The sequence below is a fragment of the Cheilinus undulatus genome, linkage group 11 (genome assembly GCF_018320785.1).
Source record: "Cheilinus undulatus linkage group 11, ASM1832078v1, whole genome shotgun sequence".
Lineage (NCBI taxonomy): Eukaryota > Metazoa > Chordata > Actinopteri > Labriformes > Labridae > Cheilinus > Cheilinus undulatus.
In genome coordinates this window covers 23263096-23282924 of record NC_054875.1, presented here as the reverse complement: position 1 = coordinate 23282924, position 19829 = coordinate 23263096, and the positions used below count along the sequence as shown (strand labels likewise).

General features: G+C 40.6%; 1 protein-coding gene across 2 annotated transcripts in view; it reads left to right on the top strand.

Annotated features, from left to right (window-relative positions):
* Positions 1 to 19829, top strand: part of cpne5a (copine Va) — a 156076-nt gene that overhangs the window by 15464 nt on the left and 120783 nt on the right. For both annotated transcript variants that reach the window (XM_041799404.1, XM_041799403.1), the window contains exons 2-4: positions 9120 to 9160; positions 9968 to 10014; positions 18577 to 18680. In XM_041799404.1, the coding sequence (XP_041655338.1) occupies positions 9120 to 9160; positions 9968 to 10014; positions 18577 to 18680 (192 nt within the window). The remainder of the gene's footprint in view (positions 1 to 9119; positions 9161 to 9967; positions 10015 to 18576; positions 18681 to 19829) is intronic.

Below are 19829 nucleotides of genomic sequence, written 5' to 3'. Positions count from 1 at the left end.
GGCAGGAAGAACGTGAAGTGACACAGTAGCCTTGATAACGCAAAGCATCCTTCACTTTCCCCTCCCAGCCATCCTCCCATTGTTTCTAATACAATATGGAGACTTTACTTCATCTTACCCAGTCAGGGACTTGACTTTCAAGCTTGCTCGTTCTTTTAAGAGCCAATGAGGCAGCAGCTCGTACTGGAACTGGCCAGCCAGATGCAAGACTATTTAAAAACCCTTTCCACTGAATTAGATGCTATTTCTCCAAGGTGCCAATTATGATTTCAACAACTCTAAGAAAGTGGGGGAGAATTAAGGGGCTGCCGACAACAAGGCACTGCGGGTGCAGGAATGAATTCCCACGTTTCTGAGTTTAATGATCAGCCACAAGGACCAAGGACTGCTAAAATATCTCCAGGGAGCAGAGAGAGTACCAGCGTGTACTCCTAATATGTTCTTTTAAATAAGAGCATGGAGAGCCAGCCATGATTTAGAGGTCAAACCTTCACACATGGCCTGTAGCAGAAACATTTTCAATATTTTAAACCAAATGCTTTTTTGATAGAGTATAAAATCCAGAGACAACCCATGTTCAGAACAGCACTGAGCTTAGTAATCATTTGCAGATTTTCCTAGTACCGTCTCAGATATTTAGTTGTGAGTACATAACTAATTTACAAGTTTAATTCAGTGATGATTGAACATCATTATTACTTTGTTATGCATGATTAGACAGAAAAGAGAAGCTATTAAAATACTGTTAAAATACTTTTCTGTAGACTGAAAACATTTGAGTTTGATATCAAAAGATGAATAAGAAACTTGAAACAGCACTGTGTTTGAGGAAATATTCGTCAAAATGACAATGGGCAGACAAAATGTTTCTGTAGACCTTTAAGTTCATTTTGCTGCTACCATCATGTGTTACATCATCAATGAAGTTTAATGAGCCCGTCCCAGAAGAAGCCATGCAAGCCAAAGCGAAGACACTACCTCCACTGTGTTTCACAGATGAGCTTGTGCCAACAGTAGATGGTGATACCTTCACTCCTGCCCTCTGGAGGTTGTTGCTGATGTCACTAACAGTTGTTTTAGGGTCATTCTTTACAGCTCTTACAATGTTTGTGCTGCTGTTTTCCTTGGCCTGCCTGTTCCACGTCTGTTACTGAGTACACCAGTGGTTTCTTTCTTCTGCAGGACATTCCTAATGGTTGTACTGGCTATGGCCAATGTTTGTGCAATGGCTCTGATTGATTTTCCATCTTCTCTCAGCTTCACAATCGCTTGTTTTTCACCCATAGACAGCTCGCTTTCATGTTGGTTACACCTCCAACTATAAATACAGTCTGCACAGAAAAAACCCAAATCTGAAACTGAATGTAGACATTCAGCATTATTCATTGTGTGAATAATCAAAGTAATAGGACACACCTGGGCAACAAAACACACCTATCAGTCACATGTTCCAATACTTTTGCTCCCATGAAAAATGTGTTGAAATCAGATGTAGATACCTGGAAATAAAAGCTGAAATACTGATGTCTTGTCTCATATTCATCTTTTGATGTCAAACCCAAATGTTTTTAGTCTACAGAAAAAAATCAAAGAATTGACCTCACTGTTCAAATACTTTTGGAGGGGAGTGTCTATCTCTTTCCTTCTAAATTAAAATAAAAATCCTTTCCTGTAGTTTTGTTTTTTTTTATATTGCTCTCCAGACTCACTCTTCACATGATTTTATTAAATGCACAAGTGACAAGAGATTATCACTGTCCAAGTTTTAATGAAGGTGGGAGATCAAGAGGAATTTGAAAACATTTTTTTTTCCTTGCCATTTAGATGCCCATAATGACAGCTGTAGAGTATGAAACCAGGTTAGTGAGTGGAACTTAGGCTGGTTGAAGTAGCTGGCTCTAATTACTTTTGTCCTACTTTAAAGAAAACTTTGTCATCATCTTCTAGGATAATGACCATCTCTTATCCCACTGAGATTTGACATGTGAAATAGTTTGAAATAGGCAGTGTTACCTCGATAAAAGCAGACAGATTATCTGATTCCGTGGTGTTTCCTAACCATGTGTGCTGTAGAAGGTGGATTAATTTGTGTTGGTGTATACTCATCATTTCATCATAACAGTAGAAATACTCTTCACGAGCAGAGTACGGTTCAAGGCGTGGAAAAAAGAGAAGCAAGAAGTATTGTTTTCCATGCTGCACTCTCTCTTCTAGACTGAGAGATTAAGAGATGAGATAAGGTGATGGACAAGCTTATTTTGGGAGGATAATGGATGCCAAACAGTAACAGGTGAATACAAGGTGGCTCTTAGTCATGGATGACTCTGTTATCTCCACTGATAATTACACCGACAATGTTCCAACTGTAGTCAGGTCAGCCCAAGGCTAATACCCAACAAAGCTGCATCAACTCCCCCCTCCCACATATCCCTGTGATGGAGGATTTTGTGTCCAGGAATGCTGAAATACATGTACATGAATGATGCCCCGCTGCTTGGATTCAGTCCTGAAATCTCATCTATATTCATTGAAATCGTGCATGCTGTTCCCTACAGGGACAAGGATTGTTCTGAACTGCAGGCTAGTTATTTATCGACAACGCTCACGATCAGGAAGCAGGAAAAAAGACATTTTTATAGGCTTTAGCATCATACTGATATGCAAATGAGATCATCGTAATCATCTGGAATGTGTGTCTCATCTAAAATGTTGAGTGAAGTGATTGATGCGTTGGCTCCATTTGTAGTGCTGTCTTCTGTTTTAAAGGTTGTCTCTTGCTTTAGAGGATGTCTGACAGCGACAGAAGGGAGTGAGTTGTCAGGGAACTCAGAAATCCATCCTTCAGGTAAACGCACAAACTCAAGCTTGGAACAGGCTAAAAATAATGCCTGAGTGAATAATATTAATGCTGATTGCAGCGAGAATGAGACAATGGAACTAATCAGTGTGTTTGATGTAAACTGTGTGAGAAGACTGGAAAGCTCTTCCATTTAGAGCATTTACAGTAAGGCTTGGAGGATTGTTGGTATAAGCAATACTAGCTTGATGTCTGTCTGTGGTTTAGAGAGCTGAATTTGAACTTGCCTCAGTTATTGTGACATGTTTCCATGCAGCTATACAAAGACTGGGTTAGACTGACACACATGGGTGATATTTGTATGCTGTGACTCCAGGATCCTACAGAAGGTTGGATCAAACCTAGCCCCTGGCTGCTTACAAACCTGCTCAGTGTATCGTTGCTGTGAATGGTAAAACATTTCCTAATACTGTATGTGCTCTGTGTGGTGGATTGTTGTTTCTGCCCTGAGGCCAGAGTCAAACAGCAAGACTCCTCACCTTCACTGTGCGGCATTGCTAAGCTGTGATAGAGCTCGGTGTGTTAAATGTCACACTTTCCACTGTGTTGCCATCCATATATCAAGGGAGCTGGATACACTCCATTCATTCTTAGAAAGCAGCAGCTGCACTCACCCAGTGGTACATCTGAAAGCTCTGTAGATGTCAATATTTTTGACTGACGTTTTAAACCCATGAGAGTTAAAGCTGTAGAACTCAACTATTTTCATTACTGATTGAACATTTAAATCAGTAGATACTTTTTAATCAGAGAGTGAAATACTACGGCCTACTTAAGCATACACACTACAGGTTCTTGTCATAAATTGTACAAAATTAATGCAAGGGCTGATGTATACCAGTCAGCTGGTTGATTGGTTGGTTGATGAGCTCTTGTCTGACCAAAATGTGCTCTTGGTTGCAGCAATGGGCGATCAAGTAGAGAGAGTGAGCAAGAAATTGAGAGGTAAGCAGCGGTGGGTGATCAAGAAGGGAGAGAGAGAGAGTTGCAAATAAGGCAGAGAGAAATAGGAAGTAATTTATTGATTGTGTCACAGCAGCTAGCCTCCAAAGCAGTGGTTCTCAACTGGCGGGTAGGGACCCAAAAGAGGGTCGTGGAGGTCTTTACAGTGAGTTACGAATGTGTGCCAAGACAAAAAAATCTGGCAAAGAAAAGTCTGTTTACAGAAGTTCAAAGAAGATAAACAGTAAATTGATACATCTATTTTTCAGTTTCTCCTATGATGATGAGTACATTTCATTTCGTGTCAAGATTTCTTCTTAAACGTGTATCTCCTTGTCTTTGGATAATAAAGCTGGTTTTCCCGAGATAAGAGGAAGTTCCTCAAGAAATGATCAAACTTCAGTCAAATGTCTTGGAAAATGGAATAAAATGAGATGTATGCATGCTTTTCCTTTTGTAATGATTTGCTTTTTAAACACGTTTTGTCTTTATGTTTTGTTCTATTTGGGATCCAAACCACACATATTTCATTAAAGACATTTGGGTGGTTGGAACCCTCTGCATATTTGGGTGTTGATTTCTCTTAAGGAGGTGTCTGTGGACCTGATGCCCGACCAGTTGAGAACCACTGTGCTACAGTACATGTACAGTAAGGTGCAGGATTATGTTTGTCTTTAAGTTGCACTGCAAATTTCTCTTCTCTTCTCTCTGTCACAGCCTCTACCACCTCTTGCCAAGAAATCTCGCGAGACTAAAACATGATGAGTTTTCTCGTTGTGGTGAAAAATGTCTTGCAAGATGAACAGGCTGCATACACAGAAACTCAGGAGTTACTTTTCTTATGTTAGTGACATTTCAGTGCAGAGTTAATTATAGACTGGAGTCAAATCCCTGAAAATAACTCTCAGTTGAAAGAGAGTTAGAGTTGGACACAAGTGTAAAAATTCAGTGCCGGTTTATCAAATCTGTTAGTGTCACTTTAATAGTAAATGAGAGAGAGTTAATTTCTATCACTACAAAGAAGTGTTGATCTACACAGCAAAAACTGGAGGACACTGATCGCCACTGGGATTCCTTTGCTCGTGTTTCTGGATTGTTGTCTTTTTTCATGTTAGACCCTTTTGCACCATGAGTGAAGTTATCCACTTTTTCAGTGAGTTCCAGCCCATGAAAACATGTGAAGCAGAACTATAAGCAATGGGCTGTCTTTCATGAAGGGTGCATCTTGACTGAGAGTTTGTCACTTTACTTCATTTGTGCCACAGGATATTCCTCTGTGTCATGGATATTCAACATGAGGGGCAGTCTCAGCGAAGTATGATAGTTGCATCACAATGTGTCAAGAAATGATGATGTAGACATTTTAAATTTACACCCAAAAAGAAACGAAATAACACATTGTTATGTTTAAAGTACACCCAAACGTGTGACTGAAATAACACTGAGTGTTAAAAATGATCACTTTAAGAGAGTTAATTTGAGTTAACAGTGATGATTTTGATGTGTAAAGTAACACTAGTTAGTGCTGAGAAGAGTCATATTAACTCCAAAAAAAAAAAAAAAAGAAAATCAATGATGACACTAATACAGTGTTAAGGTACTAACTCTGCAAAAGTGTTAAATCAACACTCTGTGGTGTGGACCTGTAAAGAAGCTGTAAAAGTGTTAGTATTACTAATTCTGACAGTGTTAATTTGAGGACACAGATTTTGCTGTGTACAGGCAGAGCAGTAGCTCCCATCAAGTTGTCAACATAGAAAAACAAAGAAACCAGTGTTTATGCAAATTATTCTATAAAAAGGACACTTGGATGTTTGAGAGATGTGTAAAGCATAGTATCTCTGCCTCAGAACATGTATTTAACTGTTATATTGACACACATTTCAGGTTAAAGCAATATTGCACTTTCTGCAAATTGGAAATTGCAGTAGGACATATTGCGATTTGGTTTACATTTTGATTCATTGCCCAGCCCTAGAGGCAGCTAGCAAAGAAACGAAGTACAGCTGATCCTCTGTGACCTCTTGAGTCATCACTGACAAGACATAAACTATATGTAAGCAGTGATATTCAGTACAAGCAGGTTTATATTTAAATGTTTCAAAATAGATTTGCAGTCATTGCATTTTATGACTTTCAGCTGAATAAAAGACATAATTTCCCATCATGTACAATGAAAGTTAAAAAAAGGATAGAAAATCTCTTCATGTCTTGAGGGCTCAGTGTCTTGGCACACCCCTATTAAGTTCCTTTATCCTCTTATTAAAATCTACTTGTTAACTTAAGTGTCTGTAACAGACAGGTGGAAAGCAGAACATAAAGACGGTGAAGTCTCATGACCACAGAAAGTCTTCCTCTATATGTCCTGACCTGTGGACTATTCTTATAAATCAAAGCTGCATGCTGTCTGGGGAGTATTTATATTCTGGTATTACACGGTGCAGAATGAGACAAATGTGCTCTGTTGATTGTTAACATTATGAAAGAAAACAAAACCATTATCTGAGGATGTATATGATACGAAATAGCCTAGTTATAGTGCTTTAAACACAGAAATATAAATATATTCAGGTGCAAGCAGGTTGGCTCTGACTCAGTTGTTATTTCAGTATAACATAATGAAGTCAAAAATAATTTCTCCATTGCATAAAGCTTGTTATATTTATTTTTGCTCATTTAGACTACCAGGTGGGTGCGATGAGGACATTGTCACAGGTCTAATTAATGCACAGATTTGGTATTCTGACAAGTTTTATATTTATGGACTCCAGTTTAGATAGACAAGAGAGATTTTTAAGTACCATTTCCCGGGTTGTTTTTCTGTTGTTCTCTGACAACCAAAGTGGTTCATTGACTGATTCTGTTTTTGTGGCTTAGTTAAAAGGCTTTCTCTGGCTTTTGCTGTAGGTCACACAAGGGTGCTCCAAATAACATTTCATAATCTAATGCCAAAAAAGCTGAAAAAGTGAAGTCACCAAGTCCCTATACCTTTAACAGAGACATTTTTTCAGATGCATCAGTCAGTGGGAGCGTTTGTTCTTTTAAAACAAAAGATTTGTTCAGTGTTTTGAATTGTTTGCCCTGTTTTCCCTCACCAGAATTAATTAGATATAGTGGAACAAAGGAAACATCTCATGAGGATCAAGTACAGCTGATATTTTTGAAGTTAATCTGAGCTGTGATTTTCTCTTATGATCACCAAAAATTTAGAGCATTGGTGCAGGGCTGATTTTAGAGTCTGGTGGGGCCACAGGCAAAAATGTTCAAAGGGGCTACACAAGCATTAAAGGCAGTGCTTTCAGTGGAAAAGATAAATGCTGGTACTCTCCTAATCACCGGTTGTCAGAGTGTCACACAATCACGGAACTAATTTGGCTGAAACTGACCAAATTTCATATCTCAGTAGTTTTTTAGCTGAACTGCAGTACATTATGTGTATTTGGATATTTTTTATCAACTAAGAAATAACACAGACAGTCACATCTAAGTGAAATTCACATGAAGCTGATCAGACAGACAACTGATCAGTGCTAACTATGGACATGAAAAATGACATCAAAATAAACTACATGTGTGGAGGAAACACATAATATCAAACCATAGAGCTCATTAAATAAAATAAGAAAACCAACACTATCTCCCCGTCAGACTCAACATGTGAAATAGATTATTTAGTGATCAATGAGCATCTTACTGTTAATGATTCATACTCCTAGTAGTCCTGACTTTCTTGTCAAGATTTTCTACTCTATCTACCGGCCTGATTTCTTTAAATAAAGGCAAAAAGCCACAAATAAATATTTTTAAAATTAAGCATAATAAGAAATTAAAAAACACCATGAAAATAAAACAATAAAACAAAATGATATACCTAAAAAAATCAAAAGGATCTCAAATAATATAGAAACATTTTAAGCAGTGTGTTTGTTTTGTCCTGTCAGCACCATATGCAGGGATTAACCAGCCCCATCACTCACTGACACCCTGAGTCTGCTGTGTTTGTGAGCTGACTTTGCCACCGTGCACCCTGACTTTATGTCTCTGACAATGAGTCAGTTGTTCTTTGAGCAAAACTACTGCTCTTGCTCCGATAATTTACAATAATATTCTTGTTATTGAATGTTGTTATTGATGACATCTCGTTCTGCGGCACTACAATCAGGCTCAGGCTCCTCAGTGGAGGAGGAGTACAGACCACATGTTGCGTCACTGTCCAGGAGAGCCGAACGTTTTTGATCTCTGGTTTTACACCGACAGTGATTGGTGAGTTCACTGGGATTTTGTAAACAAAGACGAGCATCACATTACACATTGGGAAGTGAGTTGTATGCCACAAAACACATCTAACAAGATGCAGTCGTGAATCATCCTGGTGAGAAGTTCAGGTATGCTGAAAGAAGTCCTGGTATACCAAGAGGTAAAATTTAGAAGAGCCAGTACTTCATACCGGCCCACTTAAAGCATTGATTTAACATATTCATGAGGGCAAGCCAATGGAGCAGGATCCCCAGGCTAATGTCCCCTGCTCCATTAGCAAGGCTTACTAACTATTAAACAATTTACAACCAGTCATACACCTAACGGTAGCTTAAGTGTTTACCACACATCATTATCTGCTCCACTCACTGCTGTCTTCCTTTCTTCCTTTCTCCTCCTCTTTTCCTCTCTTTCGTTTTTTGCTCCTGCCTCTCAGACGAGTAGCTCCTCTTCGATGTCATGTGACTTTGATTGCCACACTTCACTAAGGTTACTGGATGTAGCAGTGCGAGAGGGATGACATGGGGCCCCTTTTGGGAGGCATTCAACATATGTAGATGTATTTGCTGTTTGACCATTGGCTATTTCATGTCAAAGGGGCAGGTGACTGAAGACATTACTGATGAGTTAATTGTGAGCCTTTGGGGGCCCCCAGTGGCCTGGGGCCCCAAGCTCTTGCCTGCCTTGCCTTTTGACAAGCGGCATCTCTGAATGTTTTGGGATGTTGCCTTTATTTGTATGGACCCCTCTGCCTCAAGGTCCACTGTGTCCTTTGACTGAACTGCATTGTACTGATTTTACAGCTCATAAAGAAACAAAAACTCAAGGACACTATGGCTGATTTGATGTGACATGTGGCTGTGAATTATCCATTATCTTGGTGCTATTTGCATATGGGACTTTGTGATTGTACAGCATAAGAAATTAAGCATTAAAATGCATGAGACAAAGTGAGGCTTCCCAACAGTTACACAGCAGTTTTATTTTATATATATGTATATATTAAAAAAAAAAAAAAAACTGTACTGTTGTTTTTAACCGTAACTATGTCTTTCTCTTACAGGGACCTCTTGGACCGCGACACTTTCTCCAAATCTGACCCATGTAAGTTGAAAGCTTTTTGATTTTGTTAACTGTATCTTAGCTTTTCTTCTCTCCTATTACGGGTCATGGAAACCTTTTCTCCTTTAGCAAAGCTTTACTTTTAACTTTTGCTGAGCTTAGCTTTGATTCAGTTTACTCTGCTATTTCAAAGTGTTCCCTCAATAACTGCATATCATTTGCACAGTAATGTGACAACCTTTCCTCACTAAGAGCTGCAGAAAGTTTCTTAATGCGGGCAGGGTATAAACGCCAGCCTTTGAATACCAATGGGTGTCATCAGGTGAGACACACTGAGAACCGCCATACAGGCATTTTCTTTGATACTCCCCGAAGGATAGAGTCCAGGGGCGACATTTAACATAATAGGGAGGAGGTTCAAGCCTTTCGTGTAAATAAGCCAGTGGGAACATATCACACTGGCCCTGTTTTGTATTCGCCTGAAGATGAAGCTGGGGATATATGACAGGTCACGTCCTCCAGCTCGCCAGCCTCGGCTTCATTTAAAATCAGAAAGGAATGTGGAGAATCCCACGGTCAAGAAATTGTGTCTGATTGCATGGCTTAAATAATGCCCTATGAGCCTTCAGTCCTGCTTTAGAGCTTGTATGTAGAAATCATCCCCAGAATTTGATTCAGTGGAGCGTCATCCAGCAAGGTTTTTCACTTTGCTGTCAAGGCGGGGAGGATAATGAATGAAAAATGTCAGCAAAGAAGGAGCAAAACAAACAGCATTTGAAGAGGCAGGATGCTTGATTGAGACTGTTTAGTGACAATGTTTTCCTCCCCTCTCCCTCTCTCTGTTCTCAGTGGTGGTGTTGTACACGCAGGGTGTGGAGTGCAAACAGTGGAGAGAGGTAAGCGATCACAGCCGTCCCTCTGTCAACAAAACTCCATCAGCCTGTCTCCTCATGACAACCCAACACCCCCTATCCTCCTCTCATCTCTCTCAAGGTAAATGCTGTGAGTGCCAATCATTGACATTGATTGACCCTGTATATATCCACGCACAGAGCAGCACTGCGTTTACAGTGACTGATTGGCTGATTAAGGTGACGGCTACTTGTATCGATAAAGATTACCTCTGTGACGCAGCCTCTCTGGCTGTTGACCACTAGGTTTTAATTAGGCCAGAGAGTCAGATAAAGCAGAGAAAGGCAGAGATTGCAGCAAGACAAAGGGTCCTTCTGGGATTATTATTTTTCCATGTAATCTCGCATGGATGTGGATATAGAGAAATGGCAACTTACTTTACATCTCCTAGGGGAACGGTTAACTGAAAACCACTCTGATAGAGCCCAACAATTCTGTTTGGACATCAGGAAAAGATTAAAGGGTGCAGAAAAACACAACACAATCAATACTATACATACATGCTGCCGAACAGGGAGACAGATTGTTTTACTCCGAAAACATCTTTGATTGAATGGGAATGCTCTGTTTATTGACTCCACAGAGACCTCTGTGTCATGCTTGTGCACTGCAGTGTGACACTACAGATTAAAAAATTGAAAACACTTCAAAGATGCAGAGGTGTTTGTTGTTAGGGTAGAAGAGGACAGTTGAATGCAGAAGATTTCAGTATAAAAAAACAGAATGATGACATGGATTTCAAAGTAGAGGAGATTCATAGTCTCTGAAGTCAAAGAAACATAAATACCACATTTAAATTGATCTTCTGCATTTGTGAGTACTGTCCTTGACAAAATATTTAGCCTTACTGTATCCGTTCATAACTTAACCACGTCTTTCTGAATACTTTCATGAGAGATGTACTTTTTCTTTGTTGGTATAGTTATGTGCAACAGCACAAAGCCAAGGCCAGGAGATAATTTACAGTGATTATAAAAATATGGTAAAATTGGGATCACCTGAGTGCAGTAAATTTGTTCCAAGTGATTGTAGTATAAAGACACTTGTGTCTGGAAGGTCAGTATTCCTTGCTACCATTACACCATGAAGACAAAAGAACACTCCAAGCAACTCAGATAGAAGGTTATTAAAAAGTATAAGTCAGTGGATGGATACAAAAACATTTCCAATGCACTGAACATCCCCTAGAGTTCAGTGAAATCCATCATCAAGAAATGGGAGGAATATGGCACAAGTGTACATCTGCCTAGATCAGGCTGTCCTCACAAACTGAGTTACCATGCAAGAGGGAGACTAGTGAGAGAGTTCATCAGGACACTATGACTACTCTGAAGGAGTTACAAGCTTCAGCAACTGAGATGGGAGACTCTGCATACAGCAACTGTTGCCCAGGTTCTTCACCAGTCAGCGCTTTATGGGAGAGTGACAAAGAGAAAGCCTCTGTTGAAGAAAAGTCATTAAATCCTGACTACAGTTTGCCTAATGGCATGTGGGAGACTCCATGGTCAAGTGGAAGAAAGTTCTTTGGTCTGATGAGACCAAAATGTTGCTTTTTGGCCATCAGACAAGACTCTGTGTTTGGTGGACCCCAAACAACGCACATCATCACAAACACACCATCCCCACTGTGAAGTATGGTGGTGGCAGCTTCATGCTGTTGGGATGCTTCTCAGCTAGCTCTGGAAGGCTTGTAAAAGAGAGGATGCAGCAAAATATAGGAAAATCCTGAAGGTCAATCTTATTCAGTCTGCAAGAAAACTACAGTTTTGGAGAAGATTTATTCTTCAGCAAGACAATGACCTGAAGCATACAGTGAAAGCTACCCAGAAATGGTTTAAAGACAACAAGGTGAATATTCTGCAGTGGCCAAGTCAAAGGCCAGACCTCAATCCAATACAGCATTTTTGGCTGTCTAGAAAAGGGTTGTTTCCACCTGACCCTGTGCAACCTGACAGAGCAGTTTTGCAAAGAAGAATGGAGTAAAATTACATTCCAGATGTCAAGCCTGATGGAGACCTATCGAGACAGACTCAGTGCTGTGATTAGATACAAAGGTGCATCTACTAAATACTGACTTGACAGAGGTGTATATTTATGCTATCACTTATGTCACATTACATATTTTTATTGACTTAACATTGCTCTATAAAATCAGTTTTCACTTTGACATTAAAGAGTGTTTTTGCCATTTTTTCTGTCAAAAAAAACAAGTGAAATTATATGGACCATGATTGGTTTATAAAATCAATGAAAGGGTAAAACATCCAAGGAAACAAATTATTTTTATTAGCAATGCAGTTAGCATCTTAGCTGAGGAAGTGAAACAGGCCATTTTCCCTTGTCCTTAGGTAAAATGTTAACCTAGTGGTGCTAAAAATGTACCTACTGACAATATGTTTAATTATTCCAGCTTTGATTAAACCTTACTGTTATTCTTAAAGCCAAACTTGTATGCGGGTGATTTGTTGGACTTATTCTTGGCTTTGAGCTGGAACATCATAAACACTCTGCTTGTTACTTGTCAACAGTTCAGTGACGACAAGACTGCTGTGTGTTTCTGAAATGGCTTTCTTACCCCATGTAGCAGCCCTTGGCAAGAATAAAAAAGTACAGAGTTCTGACTGGTGCAAAAACTTTATTCCTCTGTCATAGAGCACCCTGAAACTAAACAGCAAAAAAGAAAATAGGCTCTCTGTATAATGCATGGCCTTTAACACTTCATACATAGATTAATACTGAATAGGCATTTAATGGTCCTATGCAGTCATAGTGCCTTGGTTTTGGATTCATGGTTTAGTATAGGTTTGCTTCATCAGGTAAAACAATCAGCAAAAAGTCCCTGATACATAATTCTGTTTCCCTCTTTTACTAGTTTTACCTGGCAGTAGTGCTTACTCTTTTGTTCCATTTAGAGCTACCTGTGATTGCTGGTACAACCTGTGGTGTATTAAACATGAGACACAAAACGGAAACCAAAACAAAAAAAAAGAAAATGAACACTGAAGTTAATATCTTAATTTCTCCTGATTTGAAATGATGAAATAAATACAATGTTAATACAAAAGTACTTTTTGGAGCAAAGTACAGTATCATATTTATGAAACTGTGAAGGTGTTCTGACACGTCACACATAGGGCTGATTGATATCAGTTAATATCGATAATGATTTTTTCTTCAATATATTGATTGTGATTTAATATGGGATTATTTTTGAAGTTCCCCATCTTGTTGTATTTCTAAATGAATAAGCAATAAATTATTATACAATAACAAACATAATAATTGGTAGACTAAACTTCGACTGAACAATTTTGGGATTATTTTGACGCGTCACAAATTCAATATGAATTGTTGTATTGAAGGTAATGATGATTTAATGCCTTCATCATTTTTCATAATACAAAAATAGACAAAACAAGGACAGAAGGAGCCATTGCTAAGTTTTCTACAAAAAGTGACACTTGAATGTTTTCAAGAAATGTAGAGCAGAATGTCTCAAAAAATGTTTTACACTTGTATTTTGAAACACATTCAGTTTTTATAAATCTGTGATTTATAAATTGCAGCAGAACATATTGTGATTTAATCTCAATTTTGATTCATAATAAATAGTAAATAGCCAGTTCAGTGGTTATTACTGCAAAATCCTAAATCATGTACGACTAACTACTTCTATATATCAGCAGATAGCCTTGGAAATACACTGCTCAAGAAAATAAGGGGAACACTTATATAACACATCTCAGATCTTGATGAATGGAAATTTCCTGTTGAAAATCTTTATTCATTACATTGTTGAATGTGTAGAGAAGAAAATAACATAAGAGTGATGAATGGAAACCAAAATCATTAACTCATGGAGGGCTGGATTTAAAATCATACTCAAAATAAAAGTGGAAAAATCCAATCACAGGCTGATCCAACTTCTGTGAAATTCCTCAGGGCAACTCAAAATGAGGCTCAGTAGTGTGTATGGCCTCCACATGCCTGTTCCTCCCTACAACCTCTTGGCATGCTCCTGATGAGACCACGGATGGCCTCCTGAGGGATCTCAGGAGGGCGTCAGTCAGTTCCTGGACAGTCTGTGGTGCGATGCGGCGGTGGTGGACATGATGTCCCAGAGGTGCTCAATTGGATTCAGGTCTGAGGAACGAGCAGGCCAGTCAATAGCATCAATGCCCTTTGTCATGCAGGAAATGCTGACACACTCCAGCCACATGAAGCTGAGCATTGTCGGAAGAAACCCAGGGCCCAATGCACCAGCATATGGTCTAACAATGGGTCTAAGGACCTCATCCTGGTGCCTAATGGCAGTCACATGGAGATCTGTGCAGTCCTCCTAGGATATGTCTTCCCAGACAGTCCCTGACCCACTGCCAAACAGGTCAAGCTGGAGGGTGTTGCAGGCAGCAGGATGTTTTCCACTGCGTCTCCAGACTCTCTCACATCTGTCACATGTGCTCAATGTGAACCTGCTCTCATCTGTGAAGCACAGGGCGCCAAGGGTGAATTTGCCAATTCTGCCAATCTCTGGCAAATGCCAGTTGTGCTGCACGGTAGAGGTGGGCGGTAAACCAATATTAATGCCGTCACTGGTAAGATTTTTGGCACAGAATGGATTTCTGCAACGCCGTCATCACCAGTTTAAATGCCTACAATGTGCTGTGATGCACGGGCAAGGCATATCGGCTCCCACAGCTCAGGCCATATCGCCCAGGCCTACTGCATGGTGGCTTACTGCACGGTGCTGGGCTGTGAGCACAGGCCAAACTTGTGGACCTCAAGCCCTCATACCACCCTCATGGAGTCTGTTTCTGACATTTGAGCAGAAACATGCACATTAGTGGCCTGCTGGAGGTCATTTTGTAGGGCTCTGGCAGTGCTCCTCCTGTTCCTACTTGCACAAAGGAGCAGATAGTGGTATTGCTGTTTGGTTGTTGCCATCCTACGACCCCCTCCACATCTCCTGGTGTACCGACCTGTCTCCTGGTATCTCCTCCTAGCTCTTGACAATGTGCAGGGAGACACATAAAACCTTCTTGCCATGCCGCGCATGGATGTGCCATCCTGGAGGAGCTGCACTGCCTGAGCAACTTCAGTGGGTTGCAGATACTGCCTCATGCTACCACTAGTTGTGAGGGCACTGGAAAAATGCAAAAGTAACCAAAAATCAGCCAGAAAGGAAGAGAAGAGGGAATTGGTCTGTGGCCACCACCTGCAAAACCATTCCTTTATAGCGATTGTCTTGCTAATTGCCTCTCCTTTCCACCTGTTGCCTGTCCCATTTGCACAATAGTAGGTGAAATTGATCCACAATCAGTGTTGCTTCCTAACTGGACAGGTTGATATCTGGGAAGTGTGATTGACTTGGAGTTACATTGTGATGATTACGTGTTCCCTTTATTACATGAATGCCCTGCTATAAGCAAACAATCTAATTAGCAGGGTAGACAGTTACAGAATATAACATACCATGGATTCACCTGCTGATACTTGCTAGTGGTGTGAAAAGCTTGGCGTGAGTTTTCTTGTAGGTGCAACATTATGTCGCCCTGTACTACCCCGTGTTGAGCTACATGATGTTTGTTGGTTTTCGTGCAGCTGCTTTGACATGCTGTTATTGTTTAGGAGGAGGCGGGGTGAGTGTTTGTGAAGTGAGGCACAAGTTGTGCCACGTTGTAGTGATCCCCAGAACATATTCCCCAGATATATGTTTCTCTTTCTGAAAAAACAGCATTTCAGTCAAATTCATTCATTTTCTGCTATTTCTGCGTTAAACAGTAGATTCCGTTTTTATTGGCCAATTCTGCGAATCCGTCCGCGATTCCATTAACACGGAAATCATAGGGCCCTATGCATAACAGGTGAATTGGCTCTTACTACCAATCACCAGCCACTGAAGAATTGTAGACAATCTCACATTCTCACTAGCAAACAATGCCCTTAGTGTCAAGGGTTTTAAACTTTAATAAACTTGCCCTCAAAAAGTACAACAATGCACAGACTTCAACCTTGATTTTGTTCACAAGACAGTGCTGCAAAGTTTTACAACTATGAGGGATTATACTGAATCTTGAAAGGAGTCTTTGTGCTCATTTCATTTGAGTGTTTCTGTCATGTGTTTGACTGCTTTGTGGTTACTTGATATTCATCTGTGATTGCCATTTCTACTAACCTGACTGCACAATAAATTCCCTGCAGAGGCAATTAACACGAATGATTGACTAAATGAAAGATCAGTTTGGTGTTTGATCAATTGTTTAATGGATTTTCTGATTAACTGATTGAGCTGAGTGTTTTATTGCTTCTCTGTCTGCAGAGATAGTCACTCAGTTGCTGCAGAGAAAAACACTTGAGCTTGACCGCTGCTTGTAATTCACATTGACGTCCAGCTGGCTCACATAAACCCAACACAAAACTTACCTTTGTGTTTACAGCAGTTGTTATGTTCCTTTATTAGAGCCAGAAAGTAGCACACAGATTAAAATGCATATGTTGACAAGCATCAAGTGCACTTAGCTGAGAGGCAGAGCCTCCCACACCTGCTGTCACCTCTTCTGACACTGCCCCACCTCGAGCTGACAGACTGTGGGTGCAGCCTGAGTGTGTCTCTTTGAAAGAGATACAGGCATTTGTTTCCGGTGGAGTCGACAGCTGGCTTTGTGAGCCGCAGAGTCAAGCTGTGCAGTATTGATAAAGCTAAGCACCTCTTTTGCCCCTCTGTCATGTAAGGTGTTTTCTGTTCTCCTGAGACTTGGAAATGGTTGGTCGGAGCACCTTTCCCTGCTACACCAACTGTCTGTAATCCACTTAATCTTCTGTTGGACAGATTCCATCCATCAAGAGCTTCTGCAGCAAGAGAGGGCGGCAAATGCTTATAGAAAAATAACATTTGATTCCAGAGGAATGTGCTCATCAGCGTGCCCTGAAACCTTTGACTCCTTGTCTTAATTTTTGTCAGCATCAGTAATCAAACACATGAAAGTGAGGCTGCAATCAGTCTATCTGTTAGTCGCTATTTTGGAGTCATAATCTTACACTCCTTCACCATTTATTACTCCTGGTGCATGAAAGCTTTTCCTCTTTTACGGCTTTCACTTACCCAAGCAGCTGACACAATATAACCTCTCTTAAATTCAGCACAGCCTGGCCTCTCCTCTTCTAGTCAAAGTCTAAGACGTTAATCTTTTTAACCAAGATGAATTTTCTGACATTCAGCTCACACCATATCTTAGTTAGGGTTATTGGAGGTGAAGAACTGAGCGGAGATGAATCACAGCAGGTTTCTTTTCAGGGTGGCTGACAGTTAATTGTAGTGCTTTGCAATTTTGCTTTTACAGGCTGACAGTTTACTTGCCTAGGTGGGAATAATGTGTGCGAAGGGAGGTTTGTTATTTCCTCAGGTGGCTGTTCTTTGCTTTGGTGCTGATTCTCTTTGTTTAGTTTGGCCTGAGACCAAATTGAATATGCTATGGGCCCCCCTGCTGCCACATTCAGCTCGTTTTATTGAAATAGACTCCTGCCCGCTCTGTGGAGCTTTCACCTCCTTTGCATGTGCACATTCCGACAAGGATGAAGAGGAAGAGCCATGCAGCAGTTAAACTTTTATAAGCTTTGGCACACTTTTATATTGGATGGCAGGTTATACTCCAGCATCCCTTCTCAAACTGTCATATTTTACATACAACTCGGCTTAACAGTTCGACCAGCATCCGTTCTAAGTATTCTGCCTCTGCAATACAGCTTCCCTGTCAAGTCCCGCTTTGAGCCTCACCCCCACCTGATGTAATCACAAAGGTGTGAGCGTGTAATCCTGCTGTTTCATCTGCTCATTAAGCGCTCACACTTTTATGATGAATTCCCTGTGTCAGTTTCAGGTAACCCTTTCTAGTGTGGATCTGATATTTATGCTGCTCAGCATCACTTCTCTGACTTTGAATTATTCATTTAAGATACAATTAATGTGCTGAGGGCTGTAACACTTTCTGTGTCTGCAGATTTGTTTATCTACACATCACCTCATCAGAGGGTCTGCTATGTAACACCGATAAATCCTTTTCAGTGTCTGTGCTGGCAGATTTTCATTTTCCTCTTAACACTAGGGAACAGGAGATAGCTCTCAATCTTCCCATCAATTGTGACAGTTCCTTTTCTTTGAAGAAAAATCTCAAGTGTCACTGTTTTTGTCTGCGCCCTCATCCTCTTGTTTTGAAGTGCCTCAGAGAGCAACAGTGGCGTTAATGTGGTATTAATTAAATTAGCGTAACTGGGCTCAATAAAGCTCTTTCCCCCTGGCTTGCTAAAGAACAAAAAACATGAAGAAGAAGAGCTGACTCCAGCGATCGCTGACTCCTGTTAATCAAATCTGAGCTTATCCAAAGTCGTGAGTTCACACAGTTGCTGGGGGAACGTGAAGGGAGTGGGGGTGTGGTAATAGAGCAGGAGATGTAGTTTCTGTGTGTGACTGCATGATGTGCTGTCTCAATGCTCTGCACTCACATCTCCCTTTCCTCATCTGCCTTTTTTCTCTCTCGGTGCTGATCCAGTTTGGGAGAACAGAAGTGATAGACAACACGCTAAACCCAGACTTTGTCAGGAAGTTCATCCTCGACTACTTCTTTGAGGAGAAGCAGAACCTGCGCTTTGACGTGTGAGTTATCCGTTTGATCTGATCCTCTGAGGACACACAAACCAGGTTCACCCAGTCCTACATTTCTTCCCTAAAAATTTACATCTTCTGCCTCATGCGCTCTCCATCCCCTTTCTTCTTTCCTGTCTCTTATTTTCTCTCACCTCTTCTTCCCTCCTCCCTTCCTCATCACCAGCTTGTCTCTCCTGAGGAATTATTCATCGCGTAGCTGCTCAATAGTCATTCATTGAACGGAGATTGGTATAAGGGTGATAAATATTTCATATCAAGTTTTATCCTTAATCTCCCTGCTGCTAAGCAAAGCAAATGTCTGAAAAACCAAGGCCCATAAAACCTCACAAAGACCCCTGTCCTTCCTCCTATCACATATTACTGCCTGCTTTTTTTGAAAAAGCCAGAATAGTGAGAGGGTCAGGAAGGTGCAGCTTCATTTCAAGATCTCAGAGAACAATGTCGGGATCATTTTCTCCCACTTCCCCTTGTCCTTGAGGAGAACCAATATACTTCCAAAAATCTCTGCTTTTATTCTTCTTCTTTCAAGTAGAGGTGGGCGGTAAAATTTTTGCCACAGAATGGATTTCTGCAACACCGTCATCACCAGTTTAAATGCCTACGTTGTGCTATGATGCACACGTGAGGCATATCCCATAAGGACAGCTCTGGCTGAGTCCAGTCAATAGCACGTTTAGCTCTAGTATTATGTGTAGCCAGGTAACTAGCCGAATGTCACCTGCTCTTGCCGTTAAAACTAAGCAAGGTTAACAGGCAAAAACATGTTCTTTCCTCTCAAAGTTTGACAGCTGTACAGCAACAGCGTGCCGTCTCTTTCAGCCTGCCTGGGGCTTTAACACAAGCTAAGTGCTGCTTTGGCTGGTCTCAGTTTGTCAAGAGCCCAATGCTACAGGTCTTCATCTTATAACAGCTTAAACAACCATTTGAAGGTGTGTTTTAACTTTTGACTTTCTTTTCTAAGTCCTCAGTGAGTCAAAGATCCAGGCTGCGATAATAAATGAGGTCAGAAAAGCTGCTGTAAACTAGCTACAAAAACTCTCCAGTACGGCTAAGCCAAGCTAACTCAATGCTGAACACACTACTTCCATCAAGCCATTCACAATAAAAGTCTGTGGCTGTTAGTTTTCTGAAACACAT